General features: G+C 31.6%; 1 protein-coding gene across 2 annotated transcripts in view; it reads left to right on the forward strand.

Annotated features, from left to right (window-relative positions):
* Positions 1-20,804, forward strand: part of LOC127725651 (hormonally up-regulated neu tumor-associated kinase-like) — a 41,421-nt gene that overhangs the window by 3,650 nt on the left and 16,967 nt on the right. The window contains exons 1-2 of one of the 2 annotated variants that reach the window (XM_052232750.1): positions 12,033-12,133; positions 12,415-12,633. In XM_052232750.1, the coding sequence (XP_052088710.1) occupies positions 12,445-12,633 (189 nt within the window). In that variant the 5' untranslated portion in view covers positions 12,033-12,133; positions 12,415-12,444. Of the gene's footprint in view, positions 1-12,032; positions 12,134-12,414; positions 12,634-20,804 lie in introns of those variants that run through there. The other variant, XM_052232751.1, reaches the window with a different exon arrangement.

Below are 20,804 nucleotides of genomic sequence, written 5' to 3' on the forward strand. Positions count from 1 at the left end.
ATACATGTATAAGATGAAATACGATGTAAACATAATCGAGATAGCAATCGAACAATAAAAACGATTTTTGTTTGATTTTCAACAAATTGAAAATTCAATGCTTCAAACCGATACTTTTTAACAATTCTAAGTATGACCGACGATGAATAATAATTTAAGTAATTCAACGGCAAAAATCAAAACGAGACCTTACTAAATCGTTTACAATCATAGCTGTTCAATTATAGGTCATTATAAGGTTGTCGATTTATTCCCTGCTATTTACTACTTTTATAAAGTTCAATGACTGTAGTAAATGATGAACAAGTAATGGAGATATAATGTATTTATGATATGGTACATATTTTGTGAATAATTATTTAATGCAATACTTTGATATGTATCAATTCAGAAGTGATAACTTTGTTGGTTTATTTCACTCGAAAATTGTATGAAATTACCATCGAATTCAAATTATATCAAAACGTTTATTCTAATTTATTGTAAAATATGCTCTTTTTTTCTACCAGTGAAAAATAGTATATGGAATTAAATAAGGGAATCGGGTATTATTGCTAATGAGACAACTATCCATAAAGACCAAAAGACAAAGATGTGAACATTTACAGGTCACCATACGGACTTACTTCAATATTGTATTACTTATTGATTGCTGAAACTGTAACCTTCAGCGAAAACTCGATATTTCAGTCATAATTAGAACAGAATAAGAATAAGAATGAATAAGAACTTTATTAGTTTAAAATCCAAACAATAGGATTGTTACTAAAGTAAAACATATAAATAACAAAACATGAAGCATCGAAAGAAAGTGTTAATATTTATTACAATACTATTTTTGACAACATGCCTCCTCCATAAAGTTATCATTTCAAATATCTTGATTATATATATTATAATATTAGTCATGAATCATACACACTTTATGTATTGACATTATAGGTGTTTCTCTCATTATACTTTTCACTTATACTGTTAACAATGATAATCAATATATCGCATTCTTATCAAGAAACTATAAAATCAAATTTGTTTTCATTACTCGTTGAATTAAAACGAGGAACAATATTAGAAATTTCATTAAACTTTTTGATCCTATGTTTATTAAGTTCTGTACATGTAATGATAAAATGGAATTCGTCTTCCACCTCTTGATGGCATAAGTGTCATATTCTATTTTCTAAGGCTGTTTTGTTGTATCGACCATGTTCAATAGCTAGCATACTATTACTTATTCTTATTTTTGCATAATTATTTAGTACTAGAACAAACTAAGCAGAATATGATTTGGTCCGTTCTGTACACTTTTGATTGATGGTATTTGATTGTCTCATAAACTTGTAGATTGTCAGATGATCGTCACCAATGTAACGAGTATTCTGAATGTTTGACAAAAGGATCAGTATATTAAAATCAAATTTGTTTTAGTTTCGAGAAGGTTTTACAAATATAAACCACTTAAAGGCGACGCCAATAAGAACCACAATTAATAAGTATTTACCACAAAGTGGTTGAGTGTGAAATCAGTGCCTGTTACAAACAATAATTATTGTATATTAAATATTGAACCAACACTGCCTGTTGAAAGTGTCCCCATCCCAAAATTACGCTTACCAGGAATTATACTTTGCGCTTCTTTCGATGCAAGCTTTCAATAAATTAAAAAATATATAAACTATGTATCACTAGACATATTGTCACGGATATCTTCCTAGTCACTGGTTTATAAAACACCATTTGACAAAATTACGGTTTCATGACAATAGTTTTCTAACTGTAATAGACTAAGCTATATTGATGAATTATATTTCAAATTCTACAGATTCTGATGACCTACATCATTGTTACTCTAAATAAATTACTAAAGTGAATTCATTTATAATGATCAAGATTTATTGAGCTTTTACATAATAATTTGATCTTTACCTTTGATGCTGTAATGGATCTGTTCTGGGTTTGATTTCATTGCATCCATGCGAACTGCAAATCGGGCAGTACATAGAAATCTTAATGCGTATCAAATCCATCCTCCTTCAATTAGGGTTTCGTTATATGGCATTACAAGTAGGGACCAAAAGATACTGCGTAGGAGCAAAATACTTGGTTCTTTATGTATCCAAGTTAAACATGCATGTATTATTCAAATGTAAGCATCAATTGTTTATTTATGTTAAAATCGAAAAAATCAAGTAAGAAAATACAAATCAAGATAACAAACGAAAACTGAGGGAATGGGATTAACCCCAAAAGGAGCGCGACCGTATGCGTCTCTTGCTATACATGCACCTCCCTCCATTCGATTCCACACTAAGTCAAAATGACAAAATCGGTAAAATTACAGATTAGATGACTAAATCTAAAACCGCCAAAATATGTCACGTGTGAGTTTGGACACAGACACATCATATCGGTCAACCAACTTGAGATAGTGACCGTCAAACTAATGAAGTGTCAACTCCAGTCGTTCTTCCTCGTAACTCTGTTGGAACAGGTTTTGTAAAAAGCACACCTCTGTTAATGAAGTCCGTATTAGAATGAGCATGTACGAGCGTAACGGATTGTATGTTAACGCTGTTTATGAACCAAAACCCAAACAATTCAAATTATGAACTCAAATGCTGATTTGTTGAGGTAGGTGTTTACCCTCAAATTATCACTCTGTTAAACAATCACAAGAATTACAAGGGCAAGTACCTTTCCAAACATGACATATTTCCATATTGAATGCAAAACTTCAAGAGTTGAAAACTTCCGGCAGACACAATTCAAGTTAAAACTAAAATTTGCGTTAAAAAGTATAAAATTAACACTAGCAGCAGCTTTTAATACATCGGTCGTTTTGATCTCAATAACAACCCTTTTTATGATAAGATACAATAGGGCAACAAAATAATCAGTCAAAAAGGACAACATTATAGTTTAAAAAAAGTGTCCCCAAAACAATTCACTAAAACTAAACACTGAGCGGCGTCACTCTAACAATTTAAAAAAGCTGTAGCGAAAATTTAAAAAGTGCTTTTGTAAAGAATGTACATTCATGGAAGGGAAACGCATCATCTGACCTGTAAAATGGCTCTGTCATAATGTTTGTATCTAATGGGTTTTGGGTGTAGAAATATACAGATTTCCCAAGTTATGTCCGAAAGGACCTACATAGACGATTCTGAATGGATACATAGAATGTTCTGAAAGGATACATCTACCCCGGGTATTTGGTTGTGCGAGTAAATCCGATGTTAAATATTGTGAGAGTACCGCGTCATCTGCGGGTTAAATAACTCATGCGACAAATCCGCAAGGGCCCAATGGTTGTCCAGTGGAAAATTGCTGCCCTACCAAAATACTCTGCTTTTTACGTGGCATTTCAAGCCGTCCCGACGTTGCAGAACATCTGACTAATCTCTTTTTCTTGTTCTCAATATGTTGCGTGGTTTATTTACTGTTAGAATTTTAAAATATTAAAAAAAATCAAATCATTTGTTTTGCTTTAATTACTAGTATACTATAGTTGCTATATAGTTGCTTTTTAGTCGAGAACGCTGTCAAATGACAACAAATGCGATGTGATTTGCAGTTTTTGCTAAATTTTGCTAAATACAAGTGTTTCTCGCGGATTTCTATTAATATTTTCTTTTTGTAAGGATTATTTTGATCGTATGTACAAAGAATTTGCTATACTGTTGGTTAATTCACATTTTACCTATGAAATTGTTATGTTCAAGGGTTGATACAAAATGAAGAACATATCTCTCATATTTAAATTACTCAATTTACCACGCTTTATTACACAAGCTACTATAATGAAAACTGTTCGTCTCGACCAATAACAATTATATAATCAAAAGCTTTCATGTGTCATTCATTAACATACAAATGTAAAAAAACAAAAGATAAGGTCAGTCATGCGGCATTTATGGGTCATTCACATTGCCTTGTTCACTGACCCCTTTTACTTTTCAAATCTGTAGTTACATTAATAAAGTGTATTCATTACTAATTTTTTTAATCCTAATTTTCACCAATCTTATAAAAAATATTTATTAAAAACGTTATATACCACTCAGTGGAGCACAGGTCTTCAGTATAATCCAGGAAACTCTCCCGCAAATTGGCGGTCCTTGATGAAGAATATTTCTTTACTGAGTTTATCCCTCTAGATGTTCATCTTTTATATAATAATACGGTTAACAAAAAACAAGAACGCTTGTTTGAATTCTTCAAAGGATTGAAAACTTGTTGATAAAACTCAAGATACCATATAAAAATAAAAAGTATAATTACAAATGTATTCCGATCTTCAACGAGTCTAGGAGTACCAAAACTTTGACCATTCGAGTGACACAGATACTGATTTTTAATCTAAGCGCTTTGTGATATATTGCATGCGCTGGTTGATTGATTGATTCAAGCTCCCAATAATATAATCTCGTGGTTGTCGTCACATAAGAATAATAATAAGAATAAGAATATTTATTATTCCAATCAAGGGCCCTTGATGGGCAGCATAACATGTACACATAAAACAATACATCATGGTTTGTAACAGAAAAACATTTTTATATATTAAAATGAAACATTAAAAAGTTCAGACAGATGTTATTATCTTCATTCTATAAAAATCACATACATTTAATTCCAGGCAGGATCAGAACTATAAAATCATTACAATTATCATTGTTATTACATACATTAATGAACATTTCGTCTAGCATCTAGACATGTAATAATATAGCTCCCTAAATATTTAAGTATAGACAAATTTTCATTAGTAAATAACCAAACAAATTTTGCCTCATTTGAAAGATATATAAAATTGGGACAGATACAGTTTATCTCCTTGAAAAATATTGACATACATCTAACACCCGAATATTTAACGAGACTGTCATGTTTCGCAGATATTCATATATGCCTAGATCAAATGTCTGTGACTGTCAACATAATTGTTTCGAGTTTTTTTTAAAGAAATTGCATATTTATTCAATACATATAATAAACTGACTTTTCAGAAATTCTTTAACTGACCTTAATGTTACAAATCTATCACGATTTTATACACTGGACATGACAAGCATCACTTTTTTTTGCAGTAAACACAATTTTGTTCCCACCTTAATTTCCTAAATTAACAGTTATAATTGTACAAGTAAATACAACAAAGGCCTTAATTTTCTCTCCATTATTAATATCAAAAGTACTTCATTATATAAATTCTTTAATTATTCTTACACAGAGATGTAATGTATTTGCAATCTATACACATATATAGGAAGTACACCACTAATTCATGGCCCCATTGCTTTCTATGTTAAATTCCTCAATTTCAAGCAGGCACAGCTCTTTTATTTTAAGTTCAAATAAAGTGACAATCATTGCATGTCAAAGCAACACTTTATGGTGTCTTGTACTGAAAAAATCAACATACATTTAATGGCATATAAGAAAGAACTGGTTCCCGGAACTTCAGATGTACAAAAACAGGTACTTCAGATCTGACAAACAGGCAAAATGTACCCTCTTTTTAAAATTTGGTGCAGTTTTTTAAATATTCAAATTTATAAGTCAAAAAGTGTTCTACAATGATCACCAGTCATTCAGCTTTCATTTGATACCAAAAATAGCTAAATATTCTACATATTTTGAAAGTTACACTCATGCGTAGGAACTATTTTGTGTTAAATATGTACTACTTTCTGGTATGTGCTTTCTGGCCGGGCCCGAATTAGTGGTGTTACACCTATATATATATTATATATTAATTTTCAAAATTCTTGTAGCATATTACTTGTAAAATATATGGAATTTTACAACTATGACGCTTAAAAGTTCTTTGTTAAAGAAATAAGGACATTTCTAAATTTACATTTCTTTCCTTTTTAACAAAGCATCCATTCTTTTTCATCCCAAAATGAAATCTACAGAACCTTTTCCGTGAACAGGGCAATATTTCGGAAGATGTTAACCATGGTGTCACTAACAAGTGTAAATTATATTTCATTAAATGAAGACCAAATAACGATGAACAAAACAAAACATCAAAAGCAAAATAAAGATGCTATAAAATATTTCCATCCGGATACAATATTATCTTCAACTAGTCATTTAAATGTTTCTTTGAAGGCTTAAAACAAACTAAACATTGTACTTGTATATATTAAAGACCGACGAAATTTATGGCAGTAAATATAAATTTGGTTCATCTCTCATTTTATAACCATGTTTATGACATGTTTTCATAACAGGATCAATTCAACGACAGCAATAAATCTTAATTTTTAATGTTAATTTTCTTTTAAATTGTTATAAACTCTGTAAACTCTTTTTTCTTTAAACTGAAGATTCGAAATTTATATATGATGGATACATATGCGTATAACAATCTATTTACAGTATTTCAAACTAAGTGCATACTCCTTTGTGGAGCGTTATACATTTACATAGTTGACATTAAAAATGACACTTGTACTCAAATTAATATTATAAAATTTCATCTACTTTTTGGCATCTGTGGTTTTTCATTTTAAGTATCAAACCAGTCTTTTTGTTCTTCGTGTTCATCTGATGAGTGTAGCCATTTCCACCTGATTTTTACAGTTTGTTCTTATGTGTACTGTTGTACAATTGTCTCAGGCTAGGAGGAAGGTTGAGCACTCACACACATGTTTAACCCCGCTACGTTCTGTACGTGCCTGTCCAAAGTCAGGGGCATGGAATTCAGTGGTTGTTGTTTGTTGCTGTATATCATATTCGTTTTTTGTTAATTTTTTGTACATAAATCAGGCCGTTAGGTTTCTCATTTGAAGTGTTTCACGTTTTGTCATGTAGGGTCCTTTTAAAGCTGACTACTAGTATACGTTATTGTATAACAAATTTATAAGTTGCAGAGTGTGCTAGTGACCTAATACGATATGATATATATGGGTTCAGTAAATTCCATATGAATATTAATTTCAGCAATCCAACGACAACACTTCTGATTGATGGTATGTGATGTCTAATAAACTTGTACATTGTCAGATGATTGTCACCAATGTAACGAGTACTATGAATGTTTGACATACGGATCAGAATATTAAAACCAAATTTGTTTTAATTTCGAGAAGGTTTTACAAATATAAACCACTTATAGGCGCCGCAATAAGAACCACAACTAATAAGTATTTACCATAAAGTGGTTTAGTGTGAAATCAGTGCCTGTTAGAAACAATGGTATATTAAATATTGAACTGCCTGTTGTAGATGTCTCCATCCTAAAATTAAGCTGAACAGGAATTCTACTTTGCACTTTTTTTAATGTAAAAGTTCCATAAATGAAAAATAAAGTAAAAGTAAACAGTCGTTCCCATAGTTTTATGTATCACTAGACATAGTTTTCACTATATTTTGCAGCTTAGTAAACTTGAATATATTTAACATGCTACTGAACTAATATACATTATTATTTCGAGGCCAGCTATAGCCCCCGCCTCTGGGTGCGGGATTTTCTCGCTGCTGTGAAGACCCATTGGTTGCCTTGGGCTGTTTTCTACTCTTTGGTCGGGTTGTTGTCACTTTGACGCATTCCCCGTTTCCATTCTCAATTTTATTGAATATATTTTACATGTTGGTACACAAAAAATGTCAAAATTGCATCTCGTATTTCGAATGATGTAACACTCCTGGTCGTTCCTCTATACTTGTTCCAGTAATTTGATACATTTGACAAATTACTTCTCACTCTAATAGACTAAGCTGTATTGATGAACTATTTTTAAATCTTGAATCATCTTTCTAATCATAATTCTACAGATTCCGATGACCTACATTATTGTTACTATAAATAAGATGTTAAAATAAATTCATTTATAATGATCAAGATTTATTTAGCATTTGCATAATAATTTAATCTATACCTTTGATGTTGTAATGGATCTGTTGTGGATTTCATTTCATTGCAAATGTGAACGAATAGCAATTTAAGCATTAAATAGAAATTATGCTAAATTTAATGCGTATCAAATTCATCTTCCTTCATTTAGGGTTTCGTTTCATGGCATGACCAAAAGATACTGCGCAGGAGCAAAAGACATGTCTATCTTTTTTGTTTTTTTGGTATCCAAGTTAAACGAGCGATTATTTTTTAAATGTATAGGCAGCAGTAGTTTATTGAAATCTAAAAAAAATCAATTAAGGAGATACAAATCAAAATAACATGCGCAAAACTGAGTAACTTCAAAAGGAGCGATACCGGGTGCGTCGACAGGGTTAGCGTCTCTTCATATGCATACACTTCCCGCCATGTGTCTCAGTTAAAATGACAAAATCGGTAAAATTACAATGCAGACGACTGTTTTGGTACCTGAAATTTAAAACCGCGAAAACATGTGGCTAGTGAGTTGAGACATAATCACATCGTATCGGACAATCAATTCGAGATGGTGACCGTAAAACTCATGTAGTAGCGATTTCAGGTGTTCTTCCTCATGTTTTATTTATAAAGTGGTACCAAACACCTTAACTAAAATTAATTTGGCTCGTTTAATTTTCATAAAATTTTGACAAAATATTTAATTTGACCCTTTGACAAAAATATAAAATTTTCAATAACTTAAACCGAACACTTTATCGGAAAAAATTCATTGGATATATAGCAGTTTGACAAACACTAATTTTGATCATTGAGAAGCTTAATATTTCCTTAACAATAGAACGTGATTAAAACATTCAGCTGATTTTTAAAGAGTTATCTCCCTGTAGTGTTATGTACCACCTTAAAAGGAGTACACCCCTGTTAATGAAGACCAAATAGAATAAACATACACGCGCGAAACGTATTGTAGGTAAACGCTGTTGATGAACCCGCCCAAACACAACCAATTATGAACTCAAATGATGGTTTATTAATTTTCTTGAAAGTTTTTATCCTAAATTATCACTTTGTTTAACAATTACGTTTTACAATTACAAGTAAAGGCCAAACGTTTTCCTCTTTCCCCATATGACATATTTCTTCATTGAATGCAAAACTTCAGGAAATAAAAAAAATCCCAGCAGAGTAAAGTAAAATTAAATTTTCATAAAATGTATAAAGTTAACATAAGCAGCATCTTTAAGTTAAACGGTCATTTTGATCTTAACAACTCTTCTTATGATAAGATACAATACGGCAAAACAAAATCCTCAGTCTAGAAAAACAGACAATATCAGGTTTTAAAAAAGCGTCCGCAAAACAATTCACTAAAAATTAAATATTGAGTGGCGTTATTCTACCAATTTAACAAGCCTGTATTAAAAATTTTAAAGGAGTTTTTGTAAAGAATACACATTCATGGTAAGGAAACGTGTCATCTGATCTGTTAAATGGACCCACACTAATGTTTGTATCTAATAGGTCTTAGGTGTAGAAATATTGTCAAGTAGACTTCCCAAGTAATGTCCGAAAGGACCTACCTAAACCGTTCCGAAAGGATAAATCTATTTGGTTGTGCGTGTAAATGCTATGTCAAATGTTAAATTACTACTTCGTCATCAGCGGTTTAAATAACCCATGCGAACTTTCCAAGGGCCCCGTGGTTGTCCAGTAGAAAATTGCTGCCCTACTTAACATACTCTGCTTTATACGTGGGATTTCAAGCCGACCCACCTTTGCAGAATATCTGACTGATCTATTCTTTTTGCTCTCAATATGCTGCGTGAAATATTTGCAATTATAATTTTAAAAAATATTTAAAAAAATCAAATCATTTGTTTTGCTCGAATTATACTATAGTTGCTTTTTTTCGAGCACATTGGCATATGACAACAAAAGCGACGTGATTTGCAAATGTTGTTCAAAACAAGTGTTTTTCAAGGATTTCTATTGATATTTTCATTTTGTTAGGATTATTTTGATCGTATCTATTAAATCATTTGTACAAATAATTTGCTGATGATGATTAATTCGCATGTTATCAAATAAGTTCAAGGGTTGATACAAAATGGGGAACAGCACTCTTATATTTCATTACTCAATTTACCACGCTTTATAACTCAAGCTGCTGCAATGAAGACTGATGGTATCGACCAATAAAAATTATACAAACAAATGTGTCGTTGAATTCATTTTTTTAATACAACATTTACGAATGTACTTTGTTAATTGTTGGGTAGTAGGTAATCTAGGAATAAATTCAGCAAACCCATTTTTTAATGAAATTTATAAGTTAGAAATTAGAAGCTTTCATGTGTCATTCGTTAACGTACAAATGTTTTCCCATATTTTGCAACAAACAAAAAAATAGGGTCAGTCATGCGGCATTTATGGGTCAATCACATCGCCTTGTTTACTGTAGATTGGGAATTAATTCCTCACTGACCCCTTTTACTTTCAAATCTACAGTAAAATAAATTAAGTGCACTCATTTTTTAACCCTAATTTTTGTCAATCTTATAAAAAAATATTCATTAAAAACGTTATCGTACTCTCAGTTGAGCACACAGGTCTTCAGTGTTACTAGTATCAAGAAAGCTCTCCCTCAAATTGGCGGTCCTTGATAATGTAGTATATTTATTTACTGAATTCATCCATCTAGAGTTCATCTTTTATATAATAATCTAACTAAAAAAATCATGATCGCTACTTTGAATTATGCACAAGATTGATAAAGTGTGGATAAAACTCCAGATATCATTTCCAAAACGTTCAATTATATTCAAACATTTATTTCGATCGACAACAGGTCTCGTAGTATCAAAACTTTGACTATTCAAGCGACACACAATTGAATTTTAATCTAAGTGCTTTATTATATACTGCATGCGCTGGTTTATTGATTGATTGGTTTTTTGCTTTACACTGTTTGGAGCAAAATATATAGTGCCGCGAGAGCTTATTTTAGTAATTTGATGAAAGAGAGTGCTTATTATCTATTTCGGTAGCTATATATAGCCGAATGTCCGTCCTCCCATATTAACAATGTAAAACAGATAAAGAAGAAAAATTAGTTGATCGAAGTCTAAGATAGTGTATGTAGTACGTCTTAACAAACTGTACCATCATAAAAACCCCATGGTAGTATCTGTTCAGCTAGTGGCACCCTTAGCTGGTCAGTAAATGAATAACAAACTGTACCATCATAAAAACCCCGTGGTAGTATTTGTTCAGCTAGAACACCTGTAGCTGGTCAGTAAATGAATGACAAACTACACCATCATAAATACCCCATGGTAGTAGTATCTGTTCAGCTAATGGCACCTGTAGCTGGTCAGTAAATGAATAACAAACTCTATCATCATAAATAACCCATGGTAGTATCTGTTCAGCTAGCGGCACCCATAGCTGGTCAGTAAATGAAACTGTGGAAACTTTATGCAAACTGTATTCTACCGACTCCTTGAATTCTAAAATGCGATAAAATATCTGGACACAACCATAAATATTCAACCTAAAACAATGAATTTGTACAATAAAAACAATAACTACTTCAAAAATGTCAAAGTGAACAAAACACTGCTGAACCAGGGCTTACGCCACAGAGTTGGAGTGAAGAAATGTTTGTATATCAATTCAATTATGAATAATCATCTTATACCATTAATTGATTTTGAAAAATATGGCATAATATCTGTATTGTAAACATTATTCTCATTCGATCAGGCAGATCATTTTACATATAAATGAAGTCATTAAGTCTAAATCAGGCGTTAAATAATCCTAAAATAAACATTCAAGACCTTTTCATTATCCACATCAATTTCATTTTAAATCTTTATTAAATAGTTATCCTTATAATTCATCATGCGTCTTTTTTTCATTTCATGCGATATTTTCGTCATTTAAATACATAAAACATTTCTCAACTAATAAAGCATCTATCTAAATTCATGTATGAAAAGAATGCATTGTGTTTTCACTTCATCTCTCTTTACTATCACTTAATAACGGCCAAAAATTTGCATGTTGAAGAAAGTCTTTGTTCGATGTTTAAAAAGTCACGCCCGAGAAAATGTGCAATTACAGTGCACATTTTATGAAATAACAATATTCCCCTTTTATATTAATAAAGTAAACACTAGTCCACTTTGTGTATTGTCGACCTGTGATCTACAAACTGAACCATCGTAAATACCTACAGAAATTGACGTTTCCTTTCAGTCTGATCTCAAGATTTCTCAGGTAAGGGTAATATATGATAAATAATGAACATACCTATATAAGAATACAATTACGGCCTTGCAAATATTTGGATAAAACTGGTACAAGTAACAGGTATAGATTAAACATCCGTTGGAAAATAAATCTTTTAAAGGTTACAGAATGTCGAAGCCGTCCATTGATAAATTAAACAATAAAAAAGAATAACGGTGTTCTACATTGCATTGATGTTTGAAAAATAAATATCAAAGCTAATATTTAAAAAAAATTTAAATTTTAATTTGAAACTTTTTTTATTGTAGAATAATTTGCAATATAGTTAGTTGGTGAGGATGACGATTATTACAGATATGATTGATTCAGCAGGCTTTTTGCCGAGAAAAGTCACTGAAGTTCCAAGGGATGTGATTCTTAGTTTTCAACATTCTAAAAAAGTTGGGAATTATCTTCTTGGGAAATCAATTGGTGAAGGATCTTTTGCTAAAGTAAAGGAGGCCATGCATATTCTTACAGGAGAAAAGGTAAATTGCAGTTTTGTCTTTGTTTTAATTTTGATTTTGTTTTTTGATTTCATTTTGCGAAACATTCAGCAGCATACACACTGAATATTATATAAATTATAAGTATATGCGATTTTTACAGAGTAAGGTAGATAAACATGAAATAACATACATAATTTCTACTGGACAGTACAGGTATTATAAACAAATGCAGTATGTCATTAAAATCAGGAGATGTATGAGCTATGATTTCCAACAGTCCACCAGAGGCCAAAAGAAGTGGATGTAAGCAATTTCCATACATTACCTTCAATAGTTAGCCAAACCAATACCGTATAGCAAGCCATAAAAGGCCCCGACATGACAAAATGTGTAACAGTTCAAACAGAAAAATGCGTCGTGTCCACTGAAACGGTTTTGAACGATATTCATAAATGTCTTACCGATGAGAATACGCTTTGAAGAATGAGGTAGCGTTGGTGACATTCAACTGGATATACCAAACTGTTTCAACTATATGGTCTTGTCAACATCCATTCTATTTAATTTTTATTTTCATATAATATGTATATGCAATGACTTAATCAGATTTTTACGAGTTTGACTTTATTCTAACTTAATAGTAAATCTCATATACTATCGGGTAAAGTGTCTTCTATACTAGTCTTTTAAAAGTATTTTCATATTTTTTGTATTGAGCTTTCCCGATGAAGATAATTCAAGAAAAGCGCTTCGGACGCACCAAAATTATAAAGTGTAATTTTCATTTTAAAATCATTTAAAGTACTAATAAGTCATTTGTTAAAAAAAATCATACGAAAAATTAAAATCGCCAAAAATATAAAACTGCAGGTGCAAATAAAAATTACGCCTTTGAATTCAACACTGTATTATTGTTACCTACATTAAACAAATCATTTCACTTCAGTTATATTTGTAATTATTAATTCAAAATCTGGTGTAAATCTTGCTTTATCTTAATATATGTGTACATTTAGATAAACGCTGATGATTTTCAATACTAAAAGTACCATAAAATTAGTCATTAAAATATATGTCCCTTTTATCCAGTAACGTAATATCTTTGGTTGTAATTAAAGGTTTAATTTGTAAAGGCACATTCTATTTCTAGTGTATGTTAGGTGATACTAACTTTCATACTTAAGTGCTCTTGTGACAAAGTGTTATAGGTCCTATAAAGGTAGATAACCTATTCGGTAACCTGACAAAAATGGCTTTTTTTCATCTTAGTGTTGTGTACTTGTCTATTCTGACATTCTTCAAGATTCGGTTCTCTTCTAGTCCTACATTTCGGTTCGGTATTCTAATCTATACCAATCGTCAATCTTCGTGTGAATCCGCTACTCTACTTCTAGGATAGATTGATGAACGGAATCGACCGTGGTGAGACGAATGAATCTACTTGCTTCTTCAGTACTCTTCTTCTCCACTGCTTTTTTTTGGTTCTCTTTTAATAACTACTTCATTTTCGGTACTATTATAATCACATTTTTGCTGATACGGATACTCGTCAAACTATCCTTTATGTTTCGATATTCTACTAATCATTGCTTTTTGCTTCGACACTCTCCCGATATTTACGTTCTGCTTCCGAACTTTTCTGGTTTCTTTTACTTGCTTCGTTGATCCTTTGGCTGCTTTGATACTCATCTTACTTTATTAGGATTTACCTTTCTAGGTTTGGTTTTCAGTTGCTATATTTGTGTGAGAATTCCAGAACATGTATTTCTAAATTCGTTTTGAAACTGATGTCATTTAACAAAAACTAACCACTGTTATTACGACACCTTAATTCAAATACATACATAATCTGTTTGCGGTCTTTCTAGATTTAATTTTAGGTTTCTAACATAAATTTTCCGTTTGGAGGCTATCTATACTTTGCTTGTTCGGTACTTTGTAGACCTCTTGTTGATGTTGCTGACCTTTCGCTCACCTTCTGATATATTTACTGACCAATGTCCTTGTTGGTCAATGTCCCTGTTTTCCTTGACGATAAAAGATGAGAATCACGTGAGAATAATTTATATATTACCCTGACTGTTTAAATAAAAAAAATAATGGAGTGATAATCTTTCCACTGACCATATACTATAGCTGTCAACAGTTGTAAGAGGGAATGCATATAAGTATTTACATGCATATATGATCAGTAATACCTCTTGGTCAATGACCATGTGATAGTTATTAGATTTAGTTATAATAAAATAAAAACAGTAAAAATTGAACCAGTAGTACTTACCCAGTTGCTTATACCATGTTGACTATATTTTATCTTGCCTTAGTGATCTTCCTACGAAAAAAGAATAATGTGTTCTAAAACGAATAAAAAATCTCATAAAGGAAACGGTTGTTTACCGAAGCTTTTGTGAGAATTCCGATTTATGTGAATATAAAAGCAACATTAGTCGGTAACTAGGGGTGCACAATTATTACCCACTGGAATACCGACTATTTGTAGAAATATCAACCCCAAACGTTAACGAATGTGCAGTTTATTCAACAAAACTGTCAGGAAGACCCTTTACTTGATGCTTCGGTACAGTTTAATTTGACTTCTGTTTGAAGCTTTTGATGGCCGAGTTTGAAAAATCGCAACAAAAAACTATCAGAAACGAGTTATCCAAATGGAAGATGGCCCTTTCTGTATTTCACTTATTATATAAGTACTTAACTAAGATAAAACCATTACCATTAACCTACCAGCTTATACTTATTCAAGCTTTTAAGCGGTCATTATAATTATTTAGTTGATATATTTTGTTAGCAATTTTGCTATGTGCGCTATTGAAATTATTATAAGCAGAACAATACATGTATATCAAACTTCTTTTTAGTGGGAACTATAAATTTTTAAATATCACCAAGGATAATGTGTACTTCTTAGCTGTGTCTGCTACATGCTTTTTGTATTGTTTTTCATTTTCCAGAAGAAAAAAAACACAAAAGAGCTTTTTTAAAGTTGAATTCGACAACATGGAAAGACTTCAAAATATTGAAAATGTTAACTATAGCAAATCTCAACAGACATTTTTGTTGTTAATTACCATGGAAATTTCAGTTAGATTTTGATGAAGCGTTAAATAATTGATTGCAGTCATTTAAAAAGACACAAAACTGAGCAATGTACCGGCACAATTGTTACTTAAGCCAAAAAATGTCGAAAATGCAAATGCTACTGTTGTTAACAATCTGATTTACAAATATTCAGGTCGAAACATTGAGTCTCATTCATCTCATAATTGACTTTGATAAATACAATTCTTCTGACTTGTTTTGATACATGGTTAGAAGTCTATTGTTAAATTAAGAATGGCGAGTAACAAGAGAAAATACGAATAGGATTTTCAGATTAATCAAGAACAAAATATAGATGTAGCCGCATACCAAATGAATTAAAGGCATTATTTTCTAATTTTGAATAATAAAACCGTTTTATTTCCAACTGCATTGTTACAAATGTTCATTTGCAATGATGCATAACATTTAGTTGAAATGACGGTTTCTTTTTGTGGATAATTTCAATAAAATTTGTATTATGGTGTGATATTTCTAGATTTTATCTGCCAAATGAATTTTTGTTTTGCTTTGTGAATTCAATCAAATTGACAGCTTTGATGACATGTTGAGATAGTAGAACAAGTTTTAATGATATTTTGATGTATATTATTGTTGCAAAAAGAAAAACAGTAAACAACTATATCCACTGAATTATTAATAGTAATACTTTAACCTCCGGTATCTGGTCCTGTAAAAAATGCAACGAATGACAATACTCCAAAAAACGTATTCATTGGAGATAAGCGACCCCTCCATCAAGACATATGACAGATCAATTAACACGTCACGGATAATAAATTGATATCTTATATGTAAAAAAGCATTTTTCTATAGTTTCTGAAATTAATTAAATCATCGAATGAACACATGCACTTAAATAAGTATAGATACACGTATACAAAGAGTCCTGAACGTTTATATGGTCTCAAAATAGATTCATTTTGTTAAACACTTTGAACGCACGAAATTTACAAAGTGTTGTTTTCATTTTAAAGAACTTGTACAATGAAATAAATCAGGGTACAACAGTGTATATAGTAATATTAGGACTAGATTTTTCACACGATATATACAAACTTTTTGGTTGATGGTAATTATATAAAATGGGTCCTCGACAAACATGTTATTAATGGGTGTTGGTATAGATGTAAATCATGTAATTCTTAACAAAAACAGATTTGGATAAGTGAGTGCACAGTACTAAAATTTCACTAAAACTTGAGATAAAGCCTGATCAGAATATTTTCTTTTAACATTAGATAATGGTCATATTGAAGATGAAAGTCTAAAGTACTTTGTCATATATATCATATACCGGATACAAAACATTTCTTCGAACATTAAAAAAGAACAGTAACACTCCTCACGACCTTAGGCGTGTTTCCGTTAAACCCTTATAAGATATTTATTGCAACGTTATCTTATAAAATTATGACCGTGAACTTCTTCATCATTTATATTGTAATGTTATCTTACAAAATTATGACCGTGAACTTTTTCATCATTATTTAAAGAAAACTTTATAGAGCAAATAGTTTTATACAATAGATAAAAAGCCATAAAAGACTTTTATTAAATATGTCCGAAAATTAAAACGGAATGAAGGTATCTTAAAAGAAAATAAATTTCTGTAAAGTGCACTGACCAAATGTGAATTACATGTACTAAGTAATGTACAATTAGATTTCCGGTTTGCTGTAAACAAAATAAGTTAAAGGAAGTCTTAATTGGATATCTCATTATTTTATATTCCATTGGAGATTCATTTACAAAAAGGTACACTTTTCATGTCAAGTAAAATACAAAGCAAAGGAGTATCAAATGCAACAATAATGACTTATTGACAAACAAGAGACAGAAATTGGTTTCTGAACACTTATACATATAAACGGTTGAAAAATCAATCAGACTCTGTTACAAATGTACAGATGTAAGAGCAACCAGGCTATACAACATATGAACGTATAGAAAAACCAACTAGACAGTAATACATATGTACCGATGAGAGAACCAACAAGACATTAATACATATGTTCAAATGGAAGAACCAAGCCAAAACTTGTATACGTATGAACAAACATAAGTATCAGCTAGACAGTGATGCATATGTACATATTTTATTTAAAAATTGCAAACTAGACGTTGATACATATGAACTGGTGGAAGAACCAACCAGACATTTATGCAAATAAAGAAACAAATAGACATTGCATGGTATTTGAAATCTAGAGAAATGTGTTTTTGTACCAGGTATCATTGAGTAGTTACCAACAAGGATGTTCTGTAGTTGTAACGATCAATCAAATCATGATGGCACTCAGGAGTTTCTTTCCACGCATTTTAATTTAGTTTCGCGTTCAGCCGTACTCTGATGTTAACAAGAAAAAAAGATGATCCAGTTAGTAATTGTACTCTGGTCAGTTAATGATGATTAACTTCCCTACCTTATGTTTCCATCTGCAGATTCTGCACGCAGCACCATTTGGTTCTCTATAGGCAGATCTTCATTCTGTTCTCCTTCTGTATATTCTAGCTTTCTTCCGGTTATCGGTCCATATTTTTCTTTATAGTCATACATGCGGGATTTTCTTGCTGGGTTAAAGACCCGTTGGTGGCCCTGAGCTATTTTCTGCACTTTGATCGGGATCTTGTCTCTTTTACACATTCCCCGTTTCTATTCTTAATTCTATAAGTTGGTGGTTATTCCAGTGCTTATCTAGTCTGTTTTCACATTGGTGAATGGTCTAAGATGTAACTTACTGAGCTGGTGAGCTGTTCCATAGATCAATTACTCTACCGGTGAAGCTGTTTTTTCTTTATTCTCACTTACTACGATGTTTAATTACCTTATGTGTGTTCCCTCTTTTTCTTTTGTTGTCTCTTAACTGAAAAATTTCGGTAGTGACTCTCTTATCACAATGAACTGTTATTGTATTAAAGTTTTCAATCATATCTCCTCTCCTGCGTCTATACTTCAACGTTGGCTACTTTAACTTGTGCAATCTTTCCCCATACATAATTCATGTTCTTCATCTTGATCTTAGATGGATGTGACTATTCTCTACATTTCATTGTGTCTCTGCTGCTTTAGCTGCTTACAGTATTTTATGTTTTTTGGTCTAGCAATTGGCAGGCAAAACCTAATGAAGGTTTCAAGAAGCACATGTCGTAGCCTGAATTGATACGTTTATATTGTGTTATACAGTTAATTATAACTGTAATGTCATAAATAGAACTATATACGGAATGCCATGGAGGAGTTTTTGAATACTCGATATTCAGTTTTCTATGTTGTGTAATTGTCTTTTCGCCATTTTTCGGCTTTTTGCTATGGCGTTGTCAGTTTTTGTTTCGACTTATGAGTTTTGAATGTCCCTTGCTATCTTCCGCCTATTTAATACAGTTATCCTAAAGGGACCACAATCATATACAACTGGAAATATCAATACCTAGACAAAAATACATTTACTAAGTGTCTTTTTTGTTGTGGGATGTATAGATACTCTGCCACGTTCGGTCTGTGTCTTCGTTAGATGTTTTCTGATTTGTATCGATCTGATGAGTTAAGCCCTTTTCAACTGATTTGTATAGTTTGTTCTTATGTTATACTGTTACACCACTGTCCAAGGTTAGGGGGCGGGGGTTGACGCCAGAAAACCAGTTTAACCCCGCCACATTCTGTATGTGCCTGTCCCAAGTCAGGAGCCTGTAGTTCAGTTGTTGTCGTTGGTTCATGTCTGTCATATTTATTTTTCGCAAATTGTTTTGCTATAAATTAGGCCGTTAGATTTTTCAATTGAATTGTTTCAAATTTTTCATGCCTGGGCCTTTTATAGCCGACTTACCGGTACGGGTTTTTCTCATGTTTGAAGCCGTACGGTTGCCTATAATTGCTCACATCCACTTCATTTGATGTTTGGTGGATAGTTGTCTCATTGGCAATCATACCACATCTCCTTATTTCTATATTAACAATTTGACGTATAGAAGGACGTACATTGTCATGAATTGTGAAAGACGACATTCAGTCAAAAGTTGAACAGCAAAGTATGTGCGAAAAACACTTGTTTTCTAGAATAGTCATAGTCAGGCACGATGGTGACCAAAAGTTTCGGAAGCCATATAATACATATCTGATATCAACTGATGAGTTATCGGTAAAACTTCACAAAACTACAAACTGGACTTATTTTTCGGTTTCTAAGCCAGAGTGAAACTATTGAAATTTTAATATTAATTTCTTAAAATGATCTTCAACAGTCGTTGATATTTGCATAAACGTTGCTGTTGAAGATAAATTTGGTAAATTTATATTTCGTTGTATAAGTTTACATCAATGGACATCCGAAACCAAAATGTGTGTATTTAATGTTGAACATTGTATTCACTTTTTTGCATAAATCTCCAATTTACCAGAATCAATCAAAATTTAAATGTTGAGCCAACTTTAGGCATTTTTAATTTGGACAATTCTTATACATAAGCCGTAATGTTTAAGAAAATCAAAGTACACATGAGATGCTTTGATACCGTAATTGTAAGTAAAGGTTGAAGAGTTTGAAAGTATAAAACCTGGATTAAAATGTACTCAGGGTAAACATGGTTTTCCATAACACCTTCATTGTAAAAGGAAAGAAAACGATTTGTACATTTGAATTTTTTTAATATAATACTGTCGGCAAAAAACTTCAGTGTAAGATTCGAATTAAATACAGATTAATCATATATCGTGATCTTTAACTTATAAATTATGAAAGGTGAAAAGGTCTACTCAACAACTTTTTATTGATAAACGTCAAGCTAGGGGGTTTAATGAAAGGAAAAGTAAGACAAACGTCAAACCAGGGGGTTTAGTGAAAGAAAAAGTAAAAATCACTTTTAATAAAAAGTTTTGGTATTGTTATTAAACATAACACTTGATATTGACAACTGCTAATAACAGTCCTCTGAAATCGAGCCGAAGAAATCTATTGTGTCACATAGCTCAGTTGTTTAATATGTATTTAATTCCCGCATGAATGTAGGATAGATCTGGGACATAATATATAAGTATAATAGTCCCAGGATAGATTGATACTGTATCATTGTTATAAAGGAGTTTACTACATAAT

This window comes from Mytilus californianus, unplaced genomic scaffold (genome assembly GCF_021869535.1).
Source record: "Mytilus californianus isolate M0D057914Y unplaced genomic scaffold, xbMytCali1.0.p SCAF_15, whole genome shotgun sequence".
NCBI lineage: Eukaryota > Metazoa > Mollusca > Bivalvia > Mytilida > Mytilidae > Mytilus > Mytilus californianus.